General features: G+C 54.6%; 7 protein-coding genes across 7 annotated transcripts; 4 read left to right on the forward strand and 3 right to left on the reverse strand.

Annotated features, from left to right (window-relative positions):
- Positions 1-816: 816 nt before the first annotated feature.
- On the reverse strand, positions 817-2,749 carry SETTUDRAFT_164561 (uncharacterized protein). The gene is made up of 3 exons (XM_008030721.1): positions 2,207-2,749; positions 1,334-2,155; positions 817-1,284 (listed from the first exon to the last, which is right to left on the reverse strand). The coding sequence occupies exons 1-3, from the start codon at positions 2,706-2,708 to the stop codon at positions 1,097-1,099; spliced, it is 1,512 nt and encodes a 503-aa protein (XP_008028912.1). The 5' UTR covers positions 2,709-2,749; the 3' UTR covers positions 817-1,096.
- Positions 2,750-3,149: 400 nt separating this feature from the next.
- Positions 3,150-6,389, forward strand: SETTUDRAFT_139410 (uncharacterized protein). Its single transcript, XM_008030722.1, has 3 exons — positions 3,150-3,215; positions 3,274-3,360; positions 3,419-6,389. The coding sequence occupies exons 1-3, from the start codon at positions 3,154-3,156 to the stop codon at positions 5,976-5,978; spliced, it is 2,709 nt and encodes a 902-aa protein (XP_008028913.1). The 5' UTR covers positions 3,150-3,153; the 3' UTR covers positions 5,979-6,389.
- A 1,773-nt stretch (positions 6,390-8,162) lies between these two features.
- On the forward strand, positions 8,163-11,732 carry SETTUDRAFT_155681 (uncharacterized protein; the record flags this gene model as incomplete). Its single annotated transcript, XM_008030723.1, has 9 exons — positions 8,163-8,195; positions 8,266-8,490; positions 8,550-8,844; positions 8,902-9,057; positions 9,122-9,470; positions 9,539-9,543; positions 10,844-11,046; positions 11,118-11,568; positions 11,641-11,732. The coding sequence occupies 9 exons, from the start codon at positions 8,163-8,165 to the stop codon at positions 11,730-11,732; spliced, it is 1,809 nt and encodes a 602-aa protein (XP_008028914.1).
- A 1,755-nt stretch (positions 11,733-13,487) lies between these two features.
- SETTUDRAFT_155682 (uncharacterized protein) lies at positions 13,488-14,427 on the forward strand (the record flags this gene model as incomplete). Its single annotated transcript, XM_008030724.1, has 2 exons — positions 13,488-13,588; positions 13,848-14,427. 2 exons carry the CDS (start codon positions 13,488-13,490, stop codon positions 14,425-14,427), a joined length of 681 nt encoding a protein of 226 aa, XP_008028915.1.
- An 11-nt stretch (positions 14,428-14,438) lies between these two features.
- SETTUDRAFT_172826 (uncharacterized protein) lies at positions 14,439-15,802 on the reverse strand (the record flags this gene model as incomplete). Its single annotated transcript, XM_008030725.1, has 3 exons — positions 14,439-14,913; positions 14,970-15,610; positions 15,776-15,802. The coding sequence occupies 3 exons, from the start codon at positions 15,800-15,802 to the stop codon at positions 14,562-14,564; spliced, it is 1,020 nt and encodes a 339-aa protein (XP_008028916.1). The 3' UTR covers positions 14,439-14,561.
- A 220-nt stretch (positions 15,803-16,022) lies between these two features.
- SETTUDRAFT_164567 (uncharacterized protein) lies at positions 16,023-17,841 on the reverse strand. Its single transcript, XM_008030726.1, has 3 exons — positions 17,711-17,841; positions 17,302-17,616; positions 16,023-17,250 (listed from the first exon to the last, which is right to left on the reverse strand). The coding sequence occupies exons 1-3, from the start codon at positions 17,819-17,821 to the stop codon at positions 16,219-16,221; spliced, it is 1,458 nt and encodes a 485-aa protein (XP_008028917.1). The 5' UTR covers positions 17,822-17,841; the 3' UTR covers positions 16,023-16,218.
- A 643-nt stretch (positions 17,842-18,484) lies between these two features.
- SETTUDRAFT_164568 (uncharacterized protein) lies at positions 18,485-20,991 on the forward strand. Its single transcript, XM_008030727.1, has one exon. It carries the CDS (start codon positions 18,495-18,497, stop codon positions 20,883-20,885), a length of 2,391 nt encoding a protein of 796 aa, XP_008028918.1. The 5' UTR covers positions 18,485-18,494; the 3' UTR covers positions 20,886-20,991.
- The last annotated feature ends 335 nt before the right edge of the window (positions 20,992-21,326 follow it).

Below are 21,326 nucleotides of genomic sequence, written 5' to 3' on the forward strand. Positions count from 1 at the left end.
AGCGCATGTTCAGTGAGCTTGGGGATCTACTAGAGCCTCGCCGACGAGGCATGCAACCGCAGCTTTTGGCGGCGATACAGTGCGTACGACGGTGGCGTAAAGCTGGTTTAGGCAACGATAATATTAGCTCAAAAGTCACTATAAGTGATGATAGTATAGAGACGTTGTATGAGCTGAGTAAGTGGGATAGCGATATCAATAGTGATAGCGAAACTCAACACCAAGAATAGTCGCTGTAGCTATAGCTAATATTATCTACTTAACTAGCTTTGAAAAAGACGCTATGACCATCAAGCTCATCAAGCTCATCAATCAAGCTGGCTTGATACACCAAGCCAAGCTGAGTCAAGCCAAGCCAAGCTGACAGTTTTGCTTTTGCCTATCAAGCTGAGGCAAGCCAAGCTGGAGCTTGGCTTGGCTTGATTGTTGACATCTCTGCCAGGGAGATGATTACTGAAACCTTTGTGGCTGTGTAGATCAGAAGCAATTACGTAGATTCACTTCTTTGGTCTGAACGCGTATATATTGCGATCGACACACTCGAGGCTAAGAGTGCTAGTTATGGCCAAAGCTTCTGTGGAATGGCGTGTAAGATGAGTTACTGAGCCTATGCTTCATCTCAAGATGTGTATGACTTACGTGAGACGGGTTCAGCCAGCGAATTTGTATCCGCTTATATCCAGAGCCCCCCTTCAACTATCAGCTTCAGTACTGAGTGAGTCACCATCATGGCCTGCAAACCAGTGTGTCGTTGGTTGTACCAAAGAGGACAAGTGAAGGTCATAGATCTGTGGTAATATGCAATTGATTCGAAAAAAAAGTCTTGGGTATCGCGTACTCGAACTAGGAAACATGACAATGCCGGAGAAGCCGCTAGATAAGCATGAAAATGAGGGCGACCAGTTGTCCCAACGATCACGCGTTACGCGCATGATCCTTGCGAGTCGAGAGGCACGCCTGGGGGAAAGGCGAGACCGTAAGAACGTAAGGCAGCATAAAAGCATAAAAAAGCGCAACGTCATGTCGCAACGTGAGGCGACTGGAAGGAAGCTGAGAAAACTGATCGAGGCCATCACGTAGCCCCAAAAAATGACGGCTACCCGTTGTACCAACCAGTTGAGCCGACATTCGCCTCTTCATTTTCCCGGTGCGGTATCAGTGGCTCTTTGATATTGAAAGCATCAATGAAAATTTGCCAGGTAGGGTAGTCGAGACTAAAGACAGCTTGGTGTTTCTGGACATTCTCTTCTCGTTGCTCTGAGACGCCACGGGGGGCTGCCGGTACTATCCGCATGTTAGCAAAATAATACTAAATCAATACACCTGCTCTTACCAAGTAGCGGGAGGCCGTCCTGATCCTTGACAATCTTTGCATTGCCCTCTCGTACCAGGAAGCTGATGTAGAACAGGTTCTCGACCGTCTGGCCAAAGTCATGTGGATTGATGGCAAAATCAAGTAGGTCAACAGCAGGCTCTCCGTCTGTCGTCATTGCCATTCTGTGGCGACGAAAAGCAGCAGCCTGGGCCTCTTCGTCCAAGTCGCTCTCTGGTATTTCGCTAAGTTCGCTCTCTACACGATCTGCACCCTGGCTAGTATGGTCAATCAGGCGCTTGCGAATGCCCTTGACAAGGTTGGAGAGGTTGTTGTTTTCGTTCTGCTGAATGTCGCCTTCTTTAATCTCTTGCGGGCGAGTGACGGGACCGGGTGCTTGCGCCTGAGACCGAGCTTTCCGCTGCGTTGCGCGAACGCGTTTCTGTACGGATAGTGGTCCGAGAAGAAAACTTGCTGTAGGTGGTCGCTTGTTACAGGGAAAGCAGGCCTTGCGACCTAACAATCCCCAGTCAAGACCGTCCGGGTCATCGTCGTCATCGTCGCCCACTGGTATTGTCGGTGCGTTTTCTTCGCCCGCTACATAGCCTCCCGATTTCATAAAGTATATGCATTTAGAAACAAATTGGTCGAGATCAATGCCTACTCCGGAATTGCCCAAAGCATTATTGAGCTTTTTGCCTGCGAGATCACTTGCGTTGACCAAGAAGCGAGAGTCCACAGTAGCATCGGCTGTTTGTCGCACCTTGCCGAACAGACTATTTTGGGTCCTGAGGGCATCGAGCAGGCCACTGTCGCGAGATTTGATAAGGTCATCACGATTATCTGCCTTGGTCAGTCGAGGTTACATAGCTTGCATTATATTGCTGAACATACCGTCCAGCATGCGCTGGTGATCCCGCATAGTCGCGCGCAACCGCCTTCGCTTTTCCGGGTCTTGATTTGGGTTATAGAATCTCAGGTCGCCCTCCTCGTCCGGCTCAGGCTGAAGATGCGACTGCGACGGTGTGTCGATGCCGTCCTCTTCGTCTGCCTCGTGCTCGCCGTCATATCTTTGGGAGCGGGACATGTCGTAGTTCCCCGTGCGCCGCCTCTTGCTGCCGTGGCCTTCAGTCGAGCCTGAATCCGGCGTGGGCATGCGCGCCGACGCGCTCCGTAGGCCCTTGGCTTTTCCTCTCCGCGGGGTATTTTTGTACGTGTCGGGCACTTCGTTCTCCTTATCGGATTGCATGGATCTCGTCGGACTGATGACAGAATATGACGATGTGCGCCCATTGCGCTCGCTCTGAGGCGCTACAGAGGGGTCGCGATAGAGCGAGTCGACGGTCGAGGCGCGTGGCTGTGGCGTGGCCGACAGATGGGTATTGAGGCGCGCCATGCCGACTGGCAAGGAGGAGAAGAATAAAAGGAAGAAATCCGGGGGGGGCAGCGAATGGGAGATGGCAGTGTTTGGTGGGGGGGGGGTACACGGCCGTGAATGATGAGACTGATTAGCAGCCTTAACCCGTTCCTGTTCCTGACGTGCGTAGGACGCGCTCGTTTCCCAATGCGCTCCAATTAGCATTAGCGCGATTTGTGCCTGACGTAAGCGCGACTGCATCCGTCAGCCAGGTCATGTGTGGCGCAGACCTCCCCCCCCCCAACTCCCCCACTCTGACTGTGTCCCTGTGGCTGGTGCCGTGTGGCTGGTGCGTGCATCCCCAACTGCTGCTCGCGGCTTGTCATGTGTCACTATCACGTCCAGCAGCAAGCTTCGCCGCATCCCATCCATGTCTCACGCCCATGGCATACGCTGGTAGCTGCCAGCTTCCTCACCGCGCACGATGGAAGCCTTCAACTTTGCGACGTCGCTTGACCTGACGGGGCTCCCCGTCCATGTTCGAATGTAGGGACCCAACCGTACCGCATTACTTGTCTTGCGCCGGTGCTGAAGATGCATGCAGTGACCGTCTGGACGGAAACCAAAAGCCCATACCCTACTCGGTCCTGCTGAAGCGACCAGACCTGAGGCATCGAGCTTCAATCATCAAGTGAGCCGCCCGTGACGACGCGGCGGACAAGAATGGAATGCTGATGACGGCGCCATAGCCCGCACTTCGAGCTCTATGTCACGGCGCAGATATGGGCCGACAGCAAGCCCCTCACTGTGCCTGTTCAGACCGCCTACAAGTCCTTCAAGAACGCGCGCATATGGAACGAATGGCTGGAGCTGCCCGTCACATACGCAAACCTCCCCGCGTCTGCGCAAATCGCCATCACCATATGGGACCTGTCGCCTGCCGAGGACAATGAGTCAAACCAACACGCGGTTCCCTTCGGTGGCACCACGATACCGCTGTTCGACAACGACAACACCCTGCACAAGGGCAGGCAGCGCTGTCGCATACACCGTTTCAAGGCCGCCGATGGCCTGACCGACTCCTCAACTCCATGGGTCATACCGCCAGCGCGCAGGCCCAGAAACGCACATGCGGTCGAGGACACGGTCAACGAGCAGGTCGCCGAGATGGAGAGGCTGGAGGGGCTGCTCAAGAAGCAGGAGATGGGCGATCTACCGACAAATCACTGGCTCGACGGACTGGTTTACAAGAAGATGATGCAGATCAGAAAGGACGCCCTCAAAGCCGAGGCGGCAGCTCTGAGCCGACAGAGCAAGCCAAACAGCACCAACGACACGGCTCATTCCGATGAGCAGGAGCTTTTCTACCTCGACATCGAACTCCCTCGCTTCGATCATGCCATTGTCTTCAGTGATGTCGAATACCCGCCTCCACCCGTCTCCGACATGCGCCTGCCCGCTGAAGCCGACGTGAGGCTGCGTCCCCCACCAGAGGTCTCCTTTGGGCCGGGCATAGATATCGATGGAGTAGGCTATGGCGATGCTGACGCGGGGCGGCTCATTAAGATTTATGATCCCGAGATCGGACGAAGAGTCAACCCCGCTGAAGACAAACACCGCGAGTTGATGCGCAGCCAGCAGACTGATTCGCTGGACCGCGATCGCAAGCCGAACGTGCATGTCCGTGATAAGCTGAACATGCTCCTAGCCAAGGGTCCTCTTGAGGAAATCACTTCGCACGAACGAGACGACATCTGGAAGTTCCGGTATTTCCTACTGCGCGACAAGCGTGCCCTGACAAAGTTTGTCAAGTGCGTCAACTGGAAGAATCCACGAGAGGTTCGGCAAGCAGCGCCTCTGCTGGACAAGTGGGCGGAAATTGACGTCGACGATGCTCTTGAGTTACTTGGACCTCACTTTGACCACCCTGTTGTGCGAAGCTATGCCGTTGAACGCCTGAAAAAAGCGGACGATGAAGAACTCCAGCTGTACCTTCTACAACTAGTGCAAGCACTCAAGTACGAGGCTCCAGGTGAGGGAGATGACTCATCACTTGCGCGGTTCCTGGTTACTCGTGCTGCCAACAGCTTCACACTGGGTAACTTTTTGCATTGGTATCTCATGGTCGAAATCAGCGACTTTAGTACTGACCAGGAGCCTGAGCATCGCGATCTATTCGCAAAGGTCGAGTACGATTTCATGGTCGAGCTGGAGAAAACTCCAGAAGGCATGGATATCCGCAAGACTTTCCAGCGACAGGGCGAGCTACTCACCATCTTGGCCAAGATATCAAAAGACGTGCGCTTTGGTGGTGGGGATCGCCCGACAAAGCTCGCCCGCCTCAAGAAAGCCATTGCGGACCCCAAGAACGAGCTGACCAGCTTTGACCCGCTTCCACTACCCCTCGACCCTTCAGTGTTGATCACAGGTATATCGACCGAGGACTGCAACGTTCTCAAGTCATCATTGCTTCCCATGGTCCTGTCGTTCAAGACGACAACGTCAACACCCTACCCGATCATTTTCAAGACTGGCGACGACCTCCGCCAAGATCAGCTCGTCATCCAGATCATCACCCTCATGGACCGTCTACTTCGAAAGGAAAATTTGGATCTAAAACTCACACCGTACCGCATCCTCGCCACTTCGACGTCGGCGGGAGCTTTCCAGTTTGTACCCAGCATGTCCATCGCAGCAGCATGCCAAAAGCACCGGGGCAGTCTACTGGCCTATCTGCGCGCCAACAACCCCGATGACAGCGCTCCACTGGGGGTAAGAAAAGAAGCAATGGACAAGTACATCAAATCGTGTGCCGGCTACTGTGTCATAACCTATCTGCTCGGAGTGGGCGATCGTCATCTTGACAATCTGCTGCTTGCTCCTTCGGGGGCCTTTTTCCATGTCGACTTTGGGTACATACTGGGTCGAGACCCGAAGCCATTTGCGCCGGCCATGAAGCTGTGTCGAGAAATGATTGAAGGAATGGGTGGGGTCCAGCACCCCAATTACCTTGCCTTCAAAGAGTACACATACACTGCCTGGTCGACGTTGCGCAAATCCTCCAACCTCATTCTCAATCTCTTTGCTCTCATGCAAGGCGCCAACATACCAGATATCAAGATTGAGCGAGAGGGCAGCGTGAGAAAGGTCCAGGAGCGGCTGTGGCTCGGCAAGGGAGTAGGTGGTGGCAAGGGAGAGGACGAGGCAGCAAGAGAATGGGAGGGGTTGATAGAAGAGTCACTGGGCGATTGGAAGGCTGGTGTAATTGATTGGGCCCACGAATTTGTCCAGACGTATTGGCGGAAGTAACATTGGCGGCTAGAGGGCGAAAGAGCTACGACAAGAGCAACTGACCATGTGCGCTGTCTGTACGGCCTCAGGCCTACGCTAGCTCGGAGGGATTCCACGGCTCAAGCTGCGTCTACACAACCATGACGTCTTTCCTGCTCCTTTTCCACAGCGCTAACCTCTCTTGCATGTCTCATCTTCACAAACTTCAACATGATTGTATTATACAGCAGGAACAGGGCCGCAGCAACAACGGAACATGCCGAAGTGACGACGACGGTCACGCGTGCGGTGACACTGAACTGGCCGCCCTGGGCAGAGTATACATTGACAATTGTCGAAATGAGGCCAGCAATGCTGTTTAGTAATGCGGGCAGAAAGATTCTATGGATGACCCACACGTAGTTGTTGCGATGTTTCCACCACAGCCACAGACAGCCGACAACGCCAACGCCACATGCAAAAGCCGCGACATAGAGCAGAGGCACGTTGTGCACCGTTCTCAAGGTCGCTTCTTTGAACGTGTTGTCTGCCTTTTGGTCGATGGAGTCGCTCTGGAGCCTGGTGAAGGTGGCGGGAAAGACAATGTAGCCGGCTAGAAGGAGCCAGACGAATGCCGAGGCGAGCACGTTGTGAAGGGGAGAGACGGCGTCCAGGCCAAGGAGCATGTCGATGTAGCGTGTTCGCGCGGTTGTGCGGCGGCGGTCAAGGCCTGGTCTCTGAGGCGTTGGCTTGGTGTGCGTCGAGTTGCTGCGGTGTGGTCGCGACGGTTCGGCAATGCGTGCTGAACATGTACGTGTGCACGACGGCTTGGATGGAAGAGAAACGGGTGGTAAGCCGCTGTCTTTTCTCCCCGTTTCTTCTCTCCTGTCGGCTTCATGCCGCCCGGGTGCTGGCTCTGCTATGGTGGGCAGCATGCCTGCATCGCTTCGTGCCGTCGACGCAGAGCGCATGGCGGATAGGGCCAGGAGACAATGCTGTTACAAAGACGAGTATAGACGCTAGGAAACAGATGAATCCAGGTTGCAGGGCTTCACAGAGTGCTGGCATGTGGACACGTCGATTGTTGCAGTCGTGCCATACTTCTACCCGCTCGTCTCCTTTGACGCCCTATGCCGTCACTAGTCGACGAAGCCTTGCGCAGGTACAGGTACGCAAAACCGGTTCCTAGTGCATACCCACTTGCCCTGACTGATAACGGCGGCTATCCAGCTTTAGGGCCGTGCCATGGCCGGTTCTGAGGGCGAGGCTCTGGCTTGGGCATCTTGATGTGTGCCAAGTCGTGGTTGTGGTTGGCTGTGTCTGGCGTTACTTACGTCATTGCCCCGTTGTTGCCAGTGCCAGTGCCAGTGCTTCTTGTCGCTATCCTCGGCCTCTCACATCGCACAACAGCCAATCCATCTTTCTTTCTGCTATCGCACTGTCCAGAGGAACTTCCCACTACCCTCTCGTTATTTTTCCGCCTTTGGTGGAAGCTGCAAACAGTGGTCAAAACGTTTCTTCGCATATTCCATGTCTGGTTTCCTCGGCCTCTTCGCCAAGGAAGACAACGAACCCGGACCCGAAATTACATCGACTATCCGTGAACACCACCCGTCATCTCTTTCTGCAAAGCGTGGCTGTCTTCCGCAGAGTTTGGAGCGGCAAGGTTCCTAGGTGCCAATTTGTTGCCTCTGAAAAATTGATATTGCAAAGGATTTAGCCACACGGAGAGTGCTGGGAGGAGTTGGCCATTTTCACATGGGCCGAATGGGCTCGTGTACGGCAACTCACTAACAACACACAGAATTCCTGGTGGAGATCCTTGTCTGCAGGCAGATGAGACTCTATTATGCCGCTGCCATTCGTTCCATACATCCTCTAGAACCGATCCCTGCTTCCACATATAACCTGCTAGCGCCTTATTGGGCGGGCGGCCCCGCGTCTGCATGTGCCTCTAAGCTATTCTGCCTACGGGCTAATGGCTTCCGTTCAATATGGTGAACGGTAAACGAAGCATGCGGTGCTGGCATGAGCCAGGTACAAGCGCCCAACAGCTGACGGGCCGTTTTAGTACGCCTGATACAATTTGTTTGCCCCTTCAGTTGGTGCCATCCTAGGCAGTCTTCACCATGAAAGAAATACAACACGCCTGAGCGGTTGGCTAGATTTCCGCCACGTCCTTCTCCCTTCAACTTTGGGAATTGGTAGCGCAGCCTCTCCATGATGGCGGCTGGCGTGGAATCCCATGCTGTCATTGTAAGTGTTCTGTCGAGTCAGCACTGGAAACAGTGTGGAGCGTGTTTGATGCTAACGCGCCATTGCAAAGCCCATTGAGGGCATGCTGTTAGCCCTTTGCATGCTCGTAGCGTCCGGCCGTCTCGTTCCACGACTTGTACTGCGACAGCATCTTACTTTGAGCGACTGCCTGCTGATCGCATCAATACTCGATGCCATTGGGCTTTTCGTCACCGATACCCTGACATATGAATTGGGTGGCATGTCGGAAAAGGAGACGGCAGCACCAGACTCTCAGCTTATTGCACTTAAGAAGGTGAGCATGCCCGTCTGCCAGCGTAATGGATACCAACAGGCTGACAGTTGTGCTAACAGGTACAATTTGCCGGCAATGCCTTTTACGACACTGGTATCTACTGGCCAAAGCTAGCCATTCTCGCGTTGTACTTTCGACTCATCCCGCCAACAATGCCCTGGCTACGAAAAGCATTGTACGCAGTGGCGCTCTTCACGGGAAGCGCCATGCTCGCAACCTTTTTTCTCGACACATTCTGGTGCGGCCTTGAGGTTTCGGTGAACTGGTCTCTCGAGGAAGGCGCCTGCAACACCTTCAACTCGAAGGAGGTCTTCAGGATCGACTGGAGCCTAAACCTTTTCTCCGACTTGCTGAGTACGTAGTGAGATTGCTAGTCTTATTTTTGGAGTCGTATCTGACAACGGACCACAGTCTTTGCACTACCATTTCCGCTTCTCCATTCTCTCCAACTTCAACGTCGGCAGATCTGGGGTCTCATTGTGACGTTTTCCCTCGGAGCAGCCACAATTGCCATGAGCGTCGTTCGTTTTGCGACGATCGAGGTCATCTACGCGTGGACCAACGTTTGTATGCGATTGCCTCGTGGACACAGCAAGAGCAAAGTGTGTCCCAAACGCTAACTGATGTGCAGTTGTGCTGTCCATGGCCGAATTGGCTATTGCCATTATCGTGGTATCGCTGCCATCCATGAGATCCTTCCTCCGCCGGGGCTCCTTTTTTTCCTTGGGCAAAAAATCACGCTCATCAGAGTCGCGCACAACGTATGGACAACGGACACCAGCGACGGGTTCGCAAGGTTACCTGCGTCCATCCAGAAAAGGCAAACACACCGTCCGCATCCATAGCGAGGAAGACTCTGGAAGCGAAGTGGAGCTCAACAGTCTTGGGCGAAAGGATGTCATCTACGAAACACGGCGAATTAGCGTACAGTTCTCGCGGTCGCAGGACGAAGACAGCGAAGCAGGACTTGGAAATAAACCGTGAGAGTGGTTCAGGAGCTGGTCGCCCGACAGAGATTTTTTTTTAGCCGGCGCGGCTGAGGCGACAGAAGCGGTACGAGACTTTGAAGGATTGGACCGGGCCCATGTACACTACCAACATACATACAACCAGAAGTAATAGATTCTCCGTCTTGCTAGCCATGGACTGGCAGACCCTGGCGCTAAAGGACGAACCACGCGTGTGGTCTGACCATGATTACAGAGTTACGCTAATCACCGATGCTCGTCTCGCGGTCCGCATGGGAAACCGAGCACCAGTGGCTCACGGGAGGCTGCTCCACGCGAGCCGTAACCGTTGCTAGCTCCGCCTTTCTAGACCTCTTTATGCTGCTTGGCTCACAGGCGGCGTCAAGCCGTGCCGCAAGAATGCCTTGTGGGGTGGATCGGCATTGGCGGAATGCTTCGCTTATAACTAGTATTGCAGTTTGGCTGGCAAATTAACCCACCGGCTCCATGCCGAAAAGCCAAGACGAGCGAGAGCTTGACCACAACGTGGTTTTTACGTGACCAATCTCCTTGGTTGAGTACTCCAGCGACGTTGGCGTACATGGGTCCATGTTCAAACACGCTGACGGTCAATCAACTCGGATACTGCGCGACGACAATCATGTAAAGAATGTAAACCGAAAAAAAAATGGCAAACAAAGGATTCACCCTGGCCCCCATAGTAATACGATTCCTCTTCGTCTTCTACATCTGGCATGAATCCAAGTCTCTGGTTCAGCCGTCACGCCAGACGAGGACTCTTGTTGGGACCGGCCCATTCCTTCACGCCGTGCCATGCCATGCCATGTCAAACTCCGCCTCCCCGTTACGAGCGCCCTTCCGCGCGCATGCATGTCGAATCTCTTTCCAGTCCTTCGTTCCTTTGACAACAAAGGCCTAATATCCGGTAGCGAGTGCCTGTGATAGGATGCGTAGTCGCCGGCCGAGCAAAACCCCCTCCAAGGCCTTGTCGTGCGATACGTGCGCGGTGCGCAATCTAGTCCCCCTGCCATGCTAATGTTGTGGGTACACAGATATGCATGTGTGGGTGTGTCTGTTGTGGTGGCTTTTATACAAAACGCCTTGCGGCTTTGTCACAGGTCTGAAGCGAGCGAATCTACCCATCCACCTTCCTTTGCATCGGCTCTTTCGTGTCAACCGTTTTGAAGGCTCTTTGGGCGTCAGAGTGTGCCAGTTTGTGGCGGATCCTGTCACACTACAGCCTAAGCATAATGGCCTACTTTATCGATGGGAAAGACTGCATGGTGAGCATTTACCCTACCACACGAAAGAACAAAAAAGAAGTCGATGAGACTATGCTGTGGAACGGGACGGCTAACACAGGAATGCTATGTGTTAGATTGCAGAATGGATACTCCTCGCCTTTGCGTACTTGTTCGTTGCTGCACGCATCTGGACGCGCGTGTTTAGATTGCACCAGAGGCTCGACTGGTCCGACTACCTTCTCATCGCGTCGGCACTCGTAGCCCTCGGCCTCATCATCTGCGACACGCTCACGTACGAGATGGGCGTCATGGACAACTACGAGACATCTGTCAGACTGTCAAAGGTGAGTTCTCGGTATCTGGACCGCAACGGCGGTGGATGCTTTTGGACACACGACTAACGTCACTTCTGTAGATCTCGTTTGCTTCAAACTACTTTTACGATGTCGGCATGGGCTTCCCCAAGCTCAGCATGCTGGCCTTTTACTGGGCGTTTTTCAATCTCGCGGGCCACCCCGGCCTGCGCAAGATGCTGTTCGCCATCACCGGCTTCGTTGTCGCGTGCTACGTGACGATTCTCTTTGACGACACCTTCTTCTGTGGCGTCCCCGTTTCCGTACAGTGGTCGCAGGAAGAAGGCGCATGCTCTGTTTTCTGGGCCCCGGAACCTTTTATCCTGAACTTCACCCTTAACCTCGCCTGCTACCTTGTTGTATACGCCGTGCCCGTCGTGCTTTTGATCAAGGGCGTGCTGAGATCGTCGCCGGGTGTCGGACTGACCTTTGCACTTGGTGCTCTTACCATTGCCTCAGGCATCGTCCGCTTCGTTTCGCTCAAAGTTGGTACGGGCCAGGAAAACCTTGTTTGTGAGTTTGACCCTCTTTTGCATCTCCTTCCAAGTATGAGCATGGGCTAATACGTCTTTTTTTTTCCAACAGACATTCTCAGCATGGTTGAAATGGCCCTTTCAATCATCGTCGTTGCCCTGCCTGGGCTCAAGCCGCTGGTCAAGAAGGAAGAAAAGTACTAGATAAGTTGAAAACTATGGCTATAGACCGTACAGGGAAAATTGTTGTGTGACAGGGTGCATTAGAGGGTTTACACGGTTAATGAAGTTTTTTTCGCAACTCGAAAACGCTGAGTACTTGCCACACCCTCCTCTAAGTTTTGGGTTTTTACCCGGTGACGACACTGCATAAGCCTCAAACAGGGCGCCCATGCAATCTGACTAGCGCCATGGTGGGAGCCAGGCTCCTAGGCGGCTCTTCATGGTACGAACAAGGCCTACCGCGTACCGATCACGATGCCACAAAAGAAGATTCATTGCCTTTTTGTCCATTCCCCCTGTCGATGTGAGGCGCGCGGGTAATTTTGTTCACCAAAGGCCATTTCCGTTCAAAGAAGGATAGTCCGCCTCGTGGGTGAGAATGACCCGTAGCTTCGGTGCGTCACGCTGGTGAAACTTTCTGCGACTAAGACCTCCTGTGCTATGCACCAGAGGCATGATCGGTCGGGGGTAAGGAATAAAGAGGTTCAGAGAATCTCAGCGACATCGCAAATAGCGGTTGAAAGCAACAGTGCGCTATGAAGTCGCCACTTTGGCGTCGCTTCAGATCTGATCCTGACTTTTCTCCAATGCACCATCTATTTTCGAGTATTATAGAAAGGCCTGATAGTCTTACGGTGTACAATGAGTACAACTGGTAGTAATATGAGATGGATGTATCTGCCCTGTGCTCACGTTGTTTTTGGAAGCACAATCCATCATCCTTAACTAGACTCTTATTTCAAACACCCGTGATCATGTCGTGTTTATAAAATGTGTACAGTATTTCGCTTTTGAAATATTAGCCTTCTTTCACACTGATATCCTTGACATAGCTAAGTATCGCGATTCATATATGCTCAATGACAAGTTCACACTCGGTAGTCTTGGTGGGCCTCCATATGTTTGGGCTTAGACTATTTTTCTTGCTACATCATCGAGTAAGAATACTGTTGAGCATCAATTTTCAGACAATGCTACTTGCATAGTCCGTCAAATGGAGGCTGCATAGGCTCTAGCACACCCATGACTGCGGAAAGTGAGCGAGGCAAGGAGTGTAAATACGACTTTCATGTTGGAGCAATGATATGAACGAGCTTATTCTTGCGAGCAATGCGGTTGTTGTTTGTCATATTTGTAAAGGGTATGCACTCTCTTACTGACATGGGTACTCTCATGACAGCAAAGGCAATGGTTTGCCTCGGCAACGAGGAAAGAGCTTCAAGATGCAGAAAGAAATGTCAATCTCTCCATGGCACAAATCAACTACTTGAACAGAGTCAGCAGCGTATTAACGTCTTTCCAAAATCAACCGTACCCCGGCCAACTTCATGCGACGCGCCGGCATTCCATGCCTTACTTACCTAGGTCGCTCCACTCGCAAGTCACGCGTGTACTTACCAGGAACACAGCTGGCTGGCCCTCAAGTAAATGGCGGGGGCGGCCCCTCACCCACTTATGTCGTCTGCAGCCCTGCCAAATCCACCCTCCTAATCCAACAAGAAACAAGCCCAAGAAAAGTATCCACGTGTTGTATATCGCTGGGCGCAGCAACAAGGCCTCGGGCGCAGGGCCCTTCGCAAACACGTGCCGTGCATGTTTCCACCGTGTTCTTTTAATCTAATTGCGCGCGTGTTGCTTAAGCCCGCGTGGCCCCCGGTATATACTGTACTTACATATATACCCCTGGCGGCTTTTAATATGGAATGCGGAACAAGGACGCGGAGAACACACAACGTCATGCGGCGCCAAAGAAAAAAAAAGAGGAGAAAAGGACAGAATTGCAAACGTGTATGTGGAGGGGCGCGCCGGGGGAAATTGGGGCGCGGTAGATATATAGGGTACGTATTTCCTTTGCTCTGGGGGTGAGTCTGTGTGTGTGTGTGAAGGGAAATACTTACTCGTCTTTGGCTGCTGCGCGACGACTACATTGCATTGAACCATCTACAAGAGATATACTTTTACACCTATTGGTCGCATTGCATATACAAAAAACTTCATCATGCGTTTTCTGGGCCCCCTCCTCCCCCTCATCCTCTCTGCCTCGGCATCCTCCTCTTCTTCCTCCTCCTCCTCCTCCTCCTCATCTCCCTCGGACAGCGCCTCGAGCCCCACGCCCGAAGAACCCACGCCCGTGGGCGCATTGTGGGCCGCAAAATGGGACGACGCGACGCTCAAACCCTACACACAGCACTGCCGGGCCAAATCGACCTACGACGCCAAAATCTACAAGCTCAACGAAATGTATCCCGACCTGGAGGAGCAGGCGCCGCAGCTCAAGGTCTTTTACAACAAGCAGCTGTACGCCGGCTCGTGGGACGGCATCGACGTGCACGGCGTCGGCCGCGAGCTCATGATGATGAGCATGAGCGACATGCCGTATAAAGTGCGCGAGTGGCTGAAGCGCGAGAGCCTGCAACGCCATTTCAGCATCCAGGACGACGTCGTCTTCTTTGCCCCCGGCGCCATTTACCCTATTTTGCCGCTGTGGGTCGAGGAGGATGAGGACGTTACCAAAGAATGTGAGGGTGTCTTTGACGGCCTGGAGAGCTATGCCAATGAGCCTGCGCATGGAAAGGTAATTGGCAAGGTTAGCCACATGCAGACGGGGGACAAGGAGGTGAGATTTACGGTGGAGGCGTTGCAGGTAAAGGCCAAAGGAGCAAAGGAGGAGCTATAGGGTTGGCATAAGGTGTAGATGTTTGCATTCTAGGTCTATACGGCGTTTCGGGGCTATGATATCAAGAGCAAGACGTACATTTTCGCAGCTTTCTTTTCGAATGGACATGGTTACTCGTTAGCACATGCATGAAATCATGATTCGCCTCCGTTCTCCTTTTCCCTCTTCCTCTGCGCAGCCAACTCCTTTCTCTTCCTCTGCTCACTGCTCGCATGTGTAATGGCCTTGACCATGTTGAAAGTGAAGATCCAGACGAAAATGAACAAGACAAATGCTAAGATGACTACAACGCTGACCATGCTGAAAACGACAAACACGTATGACGCACGGAGGTATGCGTCCTTGTTTTGAAGCGACTCAGACGAGTCGCTTGGAAAGGAAAAGCCGACCTGCATGGCAGACAGGACGACGGAAAAGAAGACAAAGACAATGAGGATCCAGGAGATTTTCCGCTGGAAGAAGATGACGTAGCGATTGTAGCCGTATCTGCAAATTGATTAGCAGTTATTCCACAGCACTAAGCTGCATGGAGAATGACGTGCAGATAGCCTCGCACAAAATGGGTATGCGCATATCGTATGCGATAGATTGTGTTGATGCGTCCCAGGCGCAAGTCGCCAAACTGGTACCGGGGGTTGACCTGGTGCAGGGTATCAATGTCCACGTGCTTGATAAAGTCGCGCACAAACGTCTTCCACCAGTGCCAAGTGACAAAAGACGGTAGAAGCGAGCATTCGTGAGCAATCTTCAAGTCCAGCGGCGTGGTGATCAGCCACACATAGCTCACTAGGAAGCCAGCTGCGCTCTTCCACAGCCAGCCTTCCTCTCTCTCTCCATCTGCATCGCCGCCTTTGCAGATCCAGTCTGTCCAGAACTGGTGGCATACCATCCACTCGGCAAGCGGCTTGACAAGTAGCTTGGTGCTGAATTTCAACAGATGCAGATCCACCTGTTGGGTCTGAACGACTTCCATGCCGAGCATCTTGTACCGGTGCAGCGGACGGGCGCGCATGGGGCGGCCTGCCATCCAGAGGTGGCCATGTATGCGGTTCAGGCGAGAGAGGTCAAGATCAAAGGCAAGAAAATCGGCCACATCCTCTTCGGGCCTAATAATGTTGGCACTTTTGCCAGTTATGGTAGGAAGCGAGTCGAGGGCTGACAAGGGCACGCTGGGAGGATCCGGCTGTATAGTCCCGTTGTGGTGTTGCGTGACAGATGATGCCCCATTCAGATGGATATGTGCATCTGATTTTGGTGGTAGATGGTGTGACGAGAAAGGGGGTTCGAGCATCGAGGCCTGCTGTGATCAGCATGGTCATATGAAGACTGTGTCCTGCAACCCACTTACCGTCTGTACTGGTGTTTTTACAGCCATGCTGCCCATGAGGGAAGAGCGACGTGCGGTTCCATGAGACAGGCTGGGAGGCGGGCCATATATGCGTGCGTCGCATGCTGCTGCTGCTGCTACTACTGCTGCTGCTTGGTGTGGCAGTGTCACAACGCCCAGGCACGTGCAGGCAGCGAGCGAGTTCAACATGACACGCGCAGGCGGGGAGCTAAGGCACGACGTAAAGCGTGATTGGGCAGCACGGGGGCCGTATTGGAAGGCTGAGCCACCCCAGCGGAGGCGGCTGAAGACTATGGACGAAAACGATATTCAGCTTCCATTACGTTGAATACTTAACCAAGATTCTTCCAGCTTGCAAACGACGATTCCATAAACGCGCCAACGCCTTGATCTAATGCAGAGGTGGATATCATTTCCGTCATCCCATTTTGCCCGTTTCACGCTCATTTGCAGTAGTTTGCAGGGAAGCTGCCCTTTTGCCCGTGGATCTCGCCCTCCCACCAGTCCTGCGAGCTCTGCGTCTTCTTGATCACCCTGATCCGGTCGCCTTCTCGGAAAGACAAGTCGCCGGGCGTAAGGCTGTCAAAATCATACATGGCCGTCACGTACTCGGCCTGGAACGATCCAATCTTCTTTGGCGGGGGTGGTGGCGGTGGCTTCTTCTTTCCCGCTGCAGGGTTGGGCGAGGTCGGATATCCGCTGGGCGTGGAGCCATTGGAAGAGGCCGCGGGCTTGCCAAAGTAGCCGTCGCCATTGGTGCCGTTTGAATACGACGAAGCCTGCGATGTGGACGAAAGACGGCGGCCATACATGTCCTGACCGGCGCTCAGATGGGGCGAGCTCGAGATTTTCGGCTTGCTGGCGTTGAGGGAACTGTACGATGGTTTGTTGGCGAGGCTGATGGGAGGCGGGCCTCCTTCAGACGTGGGAGACAGCGTTTGCGACGGCCGCGCCGGTCTGCTACTGCTAATGGTGGGCACGCTGTCGTTGCTGCTGGCTCTCCGGCCGGGCAGGACCTTGTTTCTGATTCCCAAGCCAGTCACTGTGTCCCCCTTGTCCGGCAATCGCATGGGCTGGTGGACCGCTTTGCCCGTCTTGAGCAGGCCAAGACTTGTCTCCATCTCGGTGCGCAGCGGCGTGAAACTCGAGTCCCATATCGGTATGACCTCCTCGGGCTCTGGCGGGGGGTCCGGGTAGCCCTGCTCTTGCGAGTACTGTTGCAGTACCGTGTACAAGTTTCCAATTAGGTTGTTTTGTAGCACAATCTGGTTGCTCAAGAGGTGGGGCAGGATGGAAAAGGTGGCAGCGTTCAGGCGCGGCAGTCGCTCGCGGAGGTTCTCGTCGGCCAGCTGGTATGCGTGCGTGGAGCGCTCGAGGTCAGCTTCGTGCTTGGCGAGAGCGCTGTTCTCGCGCTCGGAGCGAGTCTTCTTGTTCTGCAGCGACTCGCAGCGGCTCTTGTAGCGCTCGTAGTCAATCTGTCGAGAGGGTCAGCGGCGGCGGCGGGGCAGCAGGCAGTGTGCACGCACCTTTGCATCTTCGCGCTTCTTGATGGCCTTTTCCATGGGCTTCAGGGCATCGCGGGCCAGCTTGGCGGGCACGACGAGTTTGCGGTCAATGTCCTTGACCTCCTCCATCATGTCCGTCTTGAGTTCGGCAAAGGCCTCGTGCAGTCCATGGACACGCTCCAGGACGGCGGCGGGAGTTTCGGCATGGACATGGGTGGCGGAGCCGCCCTCGCCGCCGAGGGGCTTGAAGATGGTGTAGAGGCACTCGACCGACGACAGCTGGTGATTGAGGATGTTTGTCCACGCGTCTCGCCATTGCTTGGCCGAGGCTTCGAGCTGGGGGTTGTTGTTAGCAAGCCATGTCTCGCTCCGCTCCCACCAGTGCAGCGGGCGATGGCTGGAGAGAACAAGCCACAGCAGCGCGACGCACCTTTTCCAGCATGACCTTGGAGTCGTTGAAGTCCTTGAGCATGGCCTCGACGTCGGCCTCGTTGGGCGTGCGCGTCAAGAAGCGGCCCGTGAATCTCTGCATGCGCTGCATCTTGTCGGGCGGGCAGCAATTGGGGGGTGGGCAGCAGGAGGAGGGAGACGGGCAATGATACAGGTGGTGGTGGTGGTGGTGGTGGATGGAGGGCCGTGGACGGACCACTAGCGGTGGCTGTGCCCTCGGGGCGGGCGGGAGGGCGCTGGACGAGAGCGGGCGCGAGCGTGCGGGTGAGGGTGAGGAGAGCTGATGGAGCGCGGCAGGGATTCAAGGCGGCCCCGCGATTGCTTGCGTTGCATCCGCTGCACCACGAGAAATGCCGCCCAGCTGGTGTTAGGGCGCGTACATGTAGTGGTGGTGGTAGCGGCAGTAGTACTAGCAGTACTAGCAGCACACGGCAAACGGCAAACGGCATGCTGCAGTGTGCAATTGTCGTGTCAGCCCAGTGCGCGTCAGGCCCCGAAGACGTGTCATGACTGAAGGGGGACAGACAGGCCATGCAGCAGTACGCAGCCTCCCCTGCCCGGTCACTGTCACTGTCTTGGATCCCTTGCCGCTGCCCGTCGGCGCCCAGCCCGGCCATGGAGGGGAGCGGTGGCTCCGTCACGTGATGGCGCGGCGAGCACCACGCCACGCCGCCTTGCCCGCGGCGCGTCAGCCTGCCAGCCTGCCTGCCACCTTCACTCTCGCTCTGCCCACCAGCCCCGCACTCCATGTCGCCCCCCATGCCATGACGGCGCCTCTCCGCAACACCCCGCACGCCTCTGCCATCGCCGCCATTGCTGCCGAGCAGACCAGCGCGCCCGTCGCCGAGTTTCGCTGCCTGTTCACCCACGACATCCGCCGCAAGCAGAAGCGCTGGCACGATGGCTTCCTCAAGTTCCACTCTTTCAACAGCCGCGTCATGGTGTACGACCAGGCCCGCAATTTCCTCGGCGACACCTACTACAAGGACGCCGACGAGCTGCACGAGGGCGACGAGCTCAACCTGAACAATGGCGTCCTCGTCGAGGTTTCCGAGCCCATTGGCATCACCCACACCGACCTGACCGCCGTCTTGTCCAAAAAGACCAGGGACCAGCCGCCCGCTCCGCCTGCCTCCTCCGCAACGAACCCCTTGAGACCCTTCCAGTGTCCCTCGTCAGTGGCGCCAAACAAGGCGCAGAAGCCTGCATCGCAACTGCGACACAAATCGCTCAACGCGCTGCTCGGCACCCCGAAAGGGCCCATTGGAAAGGCACAGCCCATAAAGTCGCCATATGAGTCTCTCAAAGAAAAGGAAAAGGAGAATGATCTGGCAGAAGAGCGGGCCCCGAAAAGGCAGAAGACGGGCCCGGCTCGTGCAGACTGGAGGGCGTCTAGCCCCATACAGGAAGACCATGTTGGAGCAAACAACAGCCCGGCAAATGTGGGAAAGGCTGTGGGCGCAAGAAACGCCCAGCAACCAAAGTTTATTCCCCCTGCAGCCGCCATCATCACAATCGACTCGGAGCCGGATCTCCACCCGGCCATTCTGTCCGACGTCACGCTGCCAAGCACACCTCCCAAGGTTGCGGAAAAGAGGATCGAGTCTCGCACCGCTAAGACTCCCGTGACACACACCGCCCTGCCTCGTCAGCCCTCCGCACAAACCCCAAGAATACCCAGAGGCAAAGTGCCAGTGCCTAGTGTGCGAGCATTGGAGACGCCTAGACAGCCAGCACCGCCGTCTTCGCCTCCAGCGAGCGCCTGCAATCGTCTCCGCAACATTGAATTTGCGCTGCAGCCTGCCAAGGCACCACCCAAGGAGCCGTCACCAGTGCCGCCACCGGCACGCAAAGCCAAATGTCTTCGACTCTCCACCGGAGTGAAGCGTGGCAAGTTGTTGTGCCAATCTCTGTCTTTACAGAGTGCAAAAGTCAGTGATCCCAGGGTAGCTGGCACAAAAGTCAGGAGCCGGGCAGCCCGCGTGACAACTGAGGAGCCAGCATCTGTCATTCCACAGGACAATGATGCTTCTACTACTGTAGAGAGGCCAGCAAGAGGCAAGCGAAGAGGGTTGGAAGCGAATCATGATGCGTCAAAGAGAGCACGAGTCTCCAAATCTCCGTTTCTACCATCGCCCAGTCTCCTAGAAGACCCAGAAGTTATTCACGGCTTGATGGATCAGCAGCTGTTGGTTCCGTCGTCGCCTGTGCATCCCCATTTAGCCTCGTCACCCCCCGTCGAGGGTCACTCAGTTCCAAAGCCTACTCAGAACACGACTCATGGGGTGATTGGGGCGAACATGCCCGAGTCTGTGAATGACGATGCAAAACCACCATCGCCCAAAGCGACGGCTCGAAAAGCAACAGCAAGAAACAAAGCAGAAAAACCAAAGGCAGGACCAAAAGTCTCGCCTGCTACTCCCATACCCGATGCAGCAATACCAGTATCGAGAGATGTGACCCCAGCACTTACTGAAGCCTCTGATGGACAACTACGAACATCACCTCCTCGCAATGTACCTCTTTCGACAGACGGCCTCCCTAAACGAAGCACGAAACGCACGAAGCCATCAGCCTCGACCAGTCCCCAGCCAGGCAATGCCCAACGAGCCAATAAAAAGGGCCCGCTAATGAGTACAACAGAGCTGGCTGGACTCCTGCAAAAGCCCAAGAAACTCGCCAAAGCCCTCGCCGACGCGATTGAAGACGATGGCACCGCAAATGACACGGGAAAATCACTCGCCCGTAGTTTCCGACGTGTTCGCAGCGAAAACGACGCCCCGATCCCCAGTGCTGCAGAGGCGTGGGAACAGCGCAATCTGCCGAAGCCTGCAAACCACACGACTGATGGCGTGGGTGAGGAGGAGATGGTAGCAGTAGCAGCAGTGGCGGTCGAAGAGGCAAACGCAGATATGAATGCGGGTAGCAATAAGAAGAAGAAAAAGAAAGGAGGTGGACTCGATGCCCTGATCAAGCGAACAGACCCAAGGCGGAAATTCAAAAGAAGACAGAGTTTGCAGGTGGATACGGCGGCGGGTGGTCCAAGTGGTGTTGAAGAAGTCGAGGTGCCGAGTCCGGTTGTGGATGAAGACGTGGGGCCTTGGAGTACCGAGGCGGGCGATTTGATGGATTGGAGGCCGCAGGGGAGAGGTTGATGGACGTGGAGGGTGTTGGTCGTGGGTTGCTATGGGGATTGCTGTGTGAGGGGTAAGAAGGGTACGTATCTACACCTAGTTATGAGAGCATGATGGTGATATCCCGGTCCTTTATTCTTTTTATATCTCGCTAGCAAGTCCATCATGTTGCTGAATCAGATAACGAGTCTATGCCACACATGAAATCCAGTACCGTCATCACTCACGCATACGTACACACGTATTGCATGTCAAGACTCGTTTCCTCGCAGCGCCTAACGCTACAATATATGCCTCAAACAAGGCGTGGGCGTGGTACATCAGTACATACAAGTGTATGGCCCGGGGGGCACCGGATATAATATTGTGTGGCGCAACAAACTACCTACCTAGCTGCGAGGGGTCAGGGCGCCGCGTCATCGAAACAGCCACAAGGTGCAGAAAGCTAGCCAAAAGTAGCCT

Source organism: Exserohilum turcica (assembly GCF_000359705.1).
Source record: "Exserohilum turcica Et28A unplaced genomic scaffold SETTUscaffold_5, whole genome shotgun sequence".
Classification (NCBI taxonomy): domain Eukaryota; kingdom Fungi; phylum Ascomycota; class Dothideomycetes; order Pleosporales; family Pleosporaceae; genus Exserohilum; species Exserohilum turcicum.

Bases quoted from the DNA above. Each gene is read 5' to 3' on its own strand.
- SETTUDRAFT_164567 (XM_008030726.1), bottom strand. From the start codon at position 17,821: ATGCAGCGCATGCAGAGATTCACGGGCCGCTTCTTGACGCGCACGCCC. The intron at 17,617-17,710 runs GTGCGTCGCGCT...AACAACCCCCAG, and splicing joins CCAAGGTCATGCTGGAAAAG to CTCGAAGCCTCGGCCAAGCA. The intron at 17,251-17,301 runs GTGCGTGCACAC...CCCTCTCGACAG, and splicing joins AGAAGCGCGAAGATGCAAAG to ATTGACTACGAGCGCTACAA.
- SETTUDRAFT_164561 (XM_008030721.1), bottom strand. From the start codon at position 2,708: ATGGCGCGCCTCAATACCCATCTGTCGGCCACGCCACAGCCACGCGCC. The intron at 2,156-2,206 runs GTATGTTCAGCA...TGACCAAGGCAG, and splicing joins TCACCAGCGCATGCTGGACG to ATAATCGTGATGACCTTATC. The intron at 1,285-1,333 runs GTAAGAGCAGGT...ACATGCGGATAG, and splicing joins GGACGGCCTCCCGCTACTTG to TACCGGCAGCCCCCCGTGGC.
- SETTUDRAFT_139410 (XM_008030722.1), top strand. From the start codon at position 3,154: ATGGAAGCCTTCAACTTTGCGACGTCGCTTGACCTGACGGGGCTCCCC. The intron at 3,216-3,273 runs GTAGGGACCCAA...AGATGCATGCAG, and splicing joins CTCCCCGTCCATGTTCGAAT to TGACCGTCTGGACGGAAACC. The intron at 3,361-3,418 runs GTGAGCCGCCCG...ACGGCGCCATAG, and splicing joins CATCGAGCTTCAATCATCAA to CCCGCACTTCGAGCTCTATG.
- SETTUDRAFT_164568 (XM_008030727.1), top strand. From the start codon at position 18,495: ATGACGGCGCCTCTCCGCAACACCCCGCACGCCTCTGCCATCGCCGCC.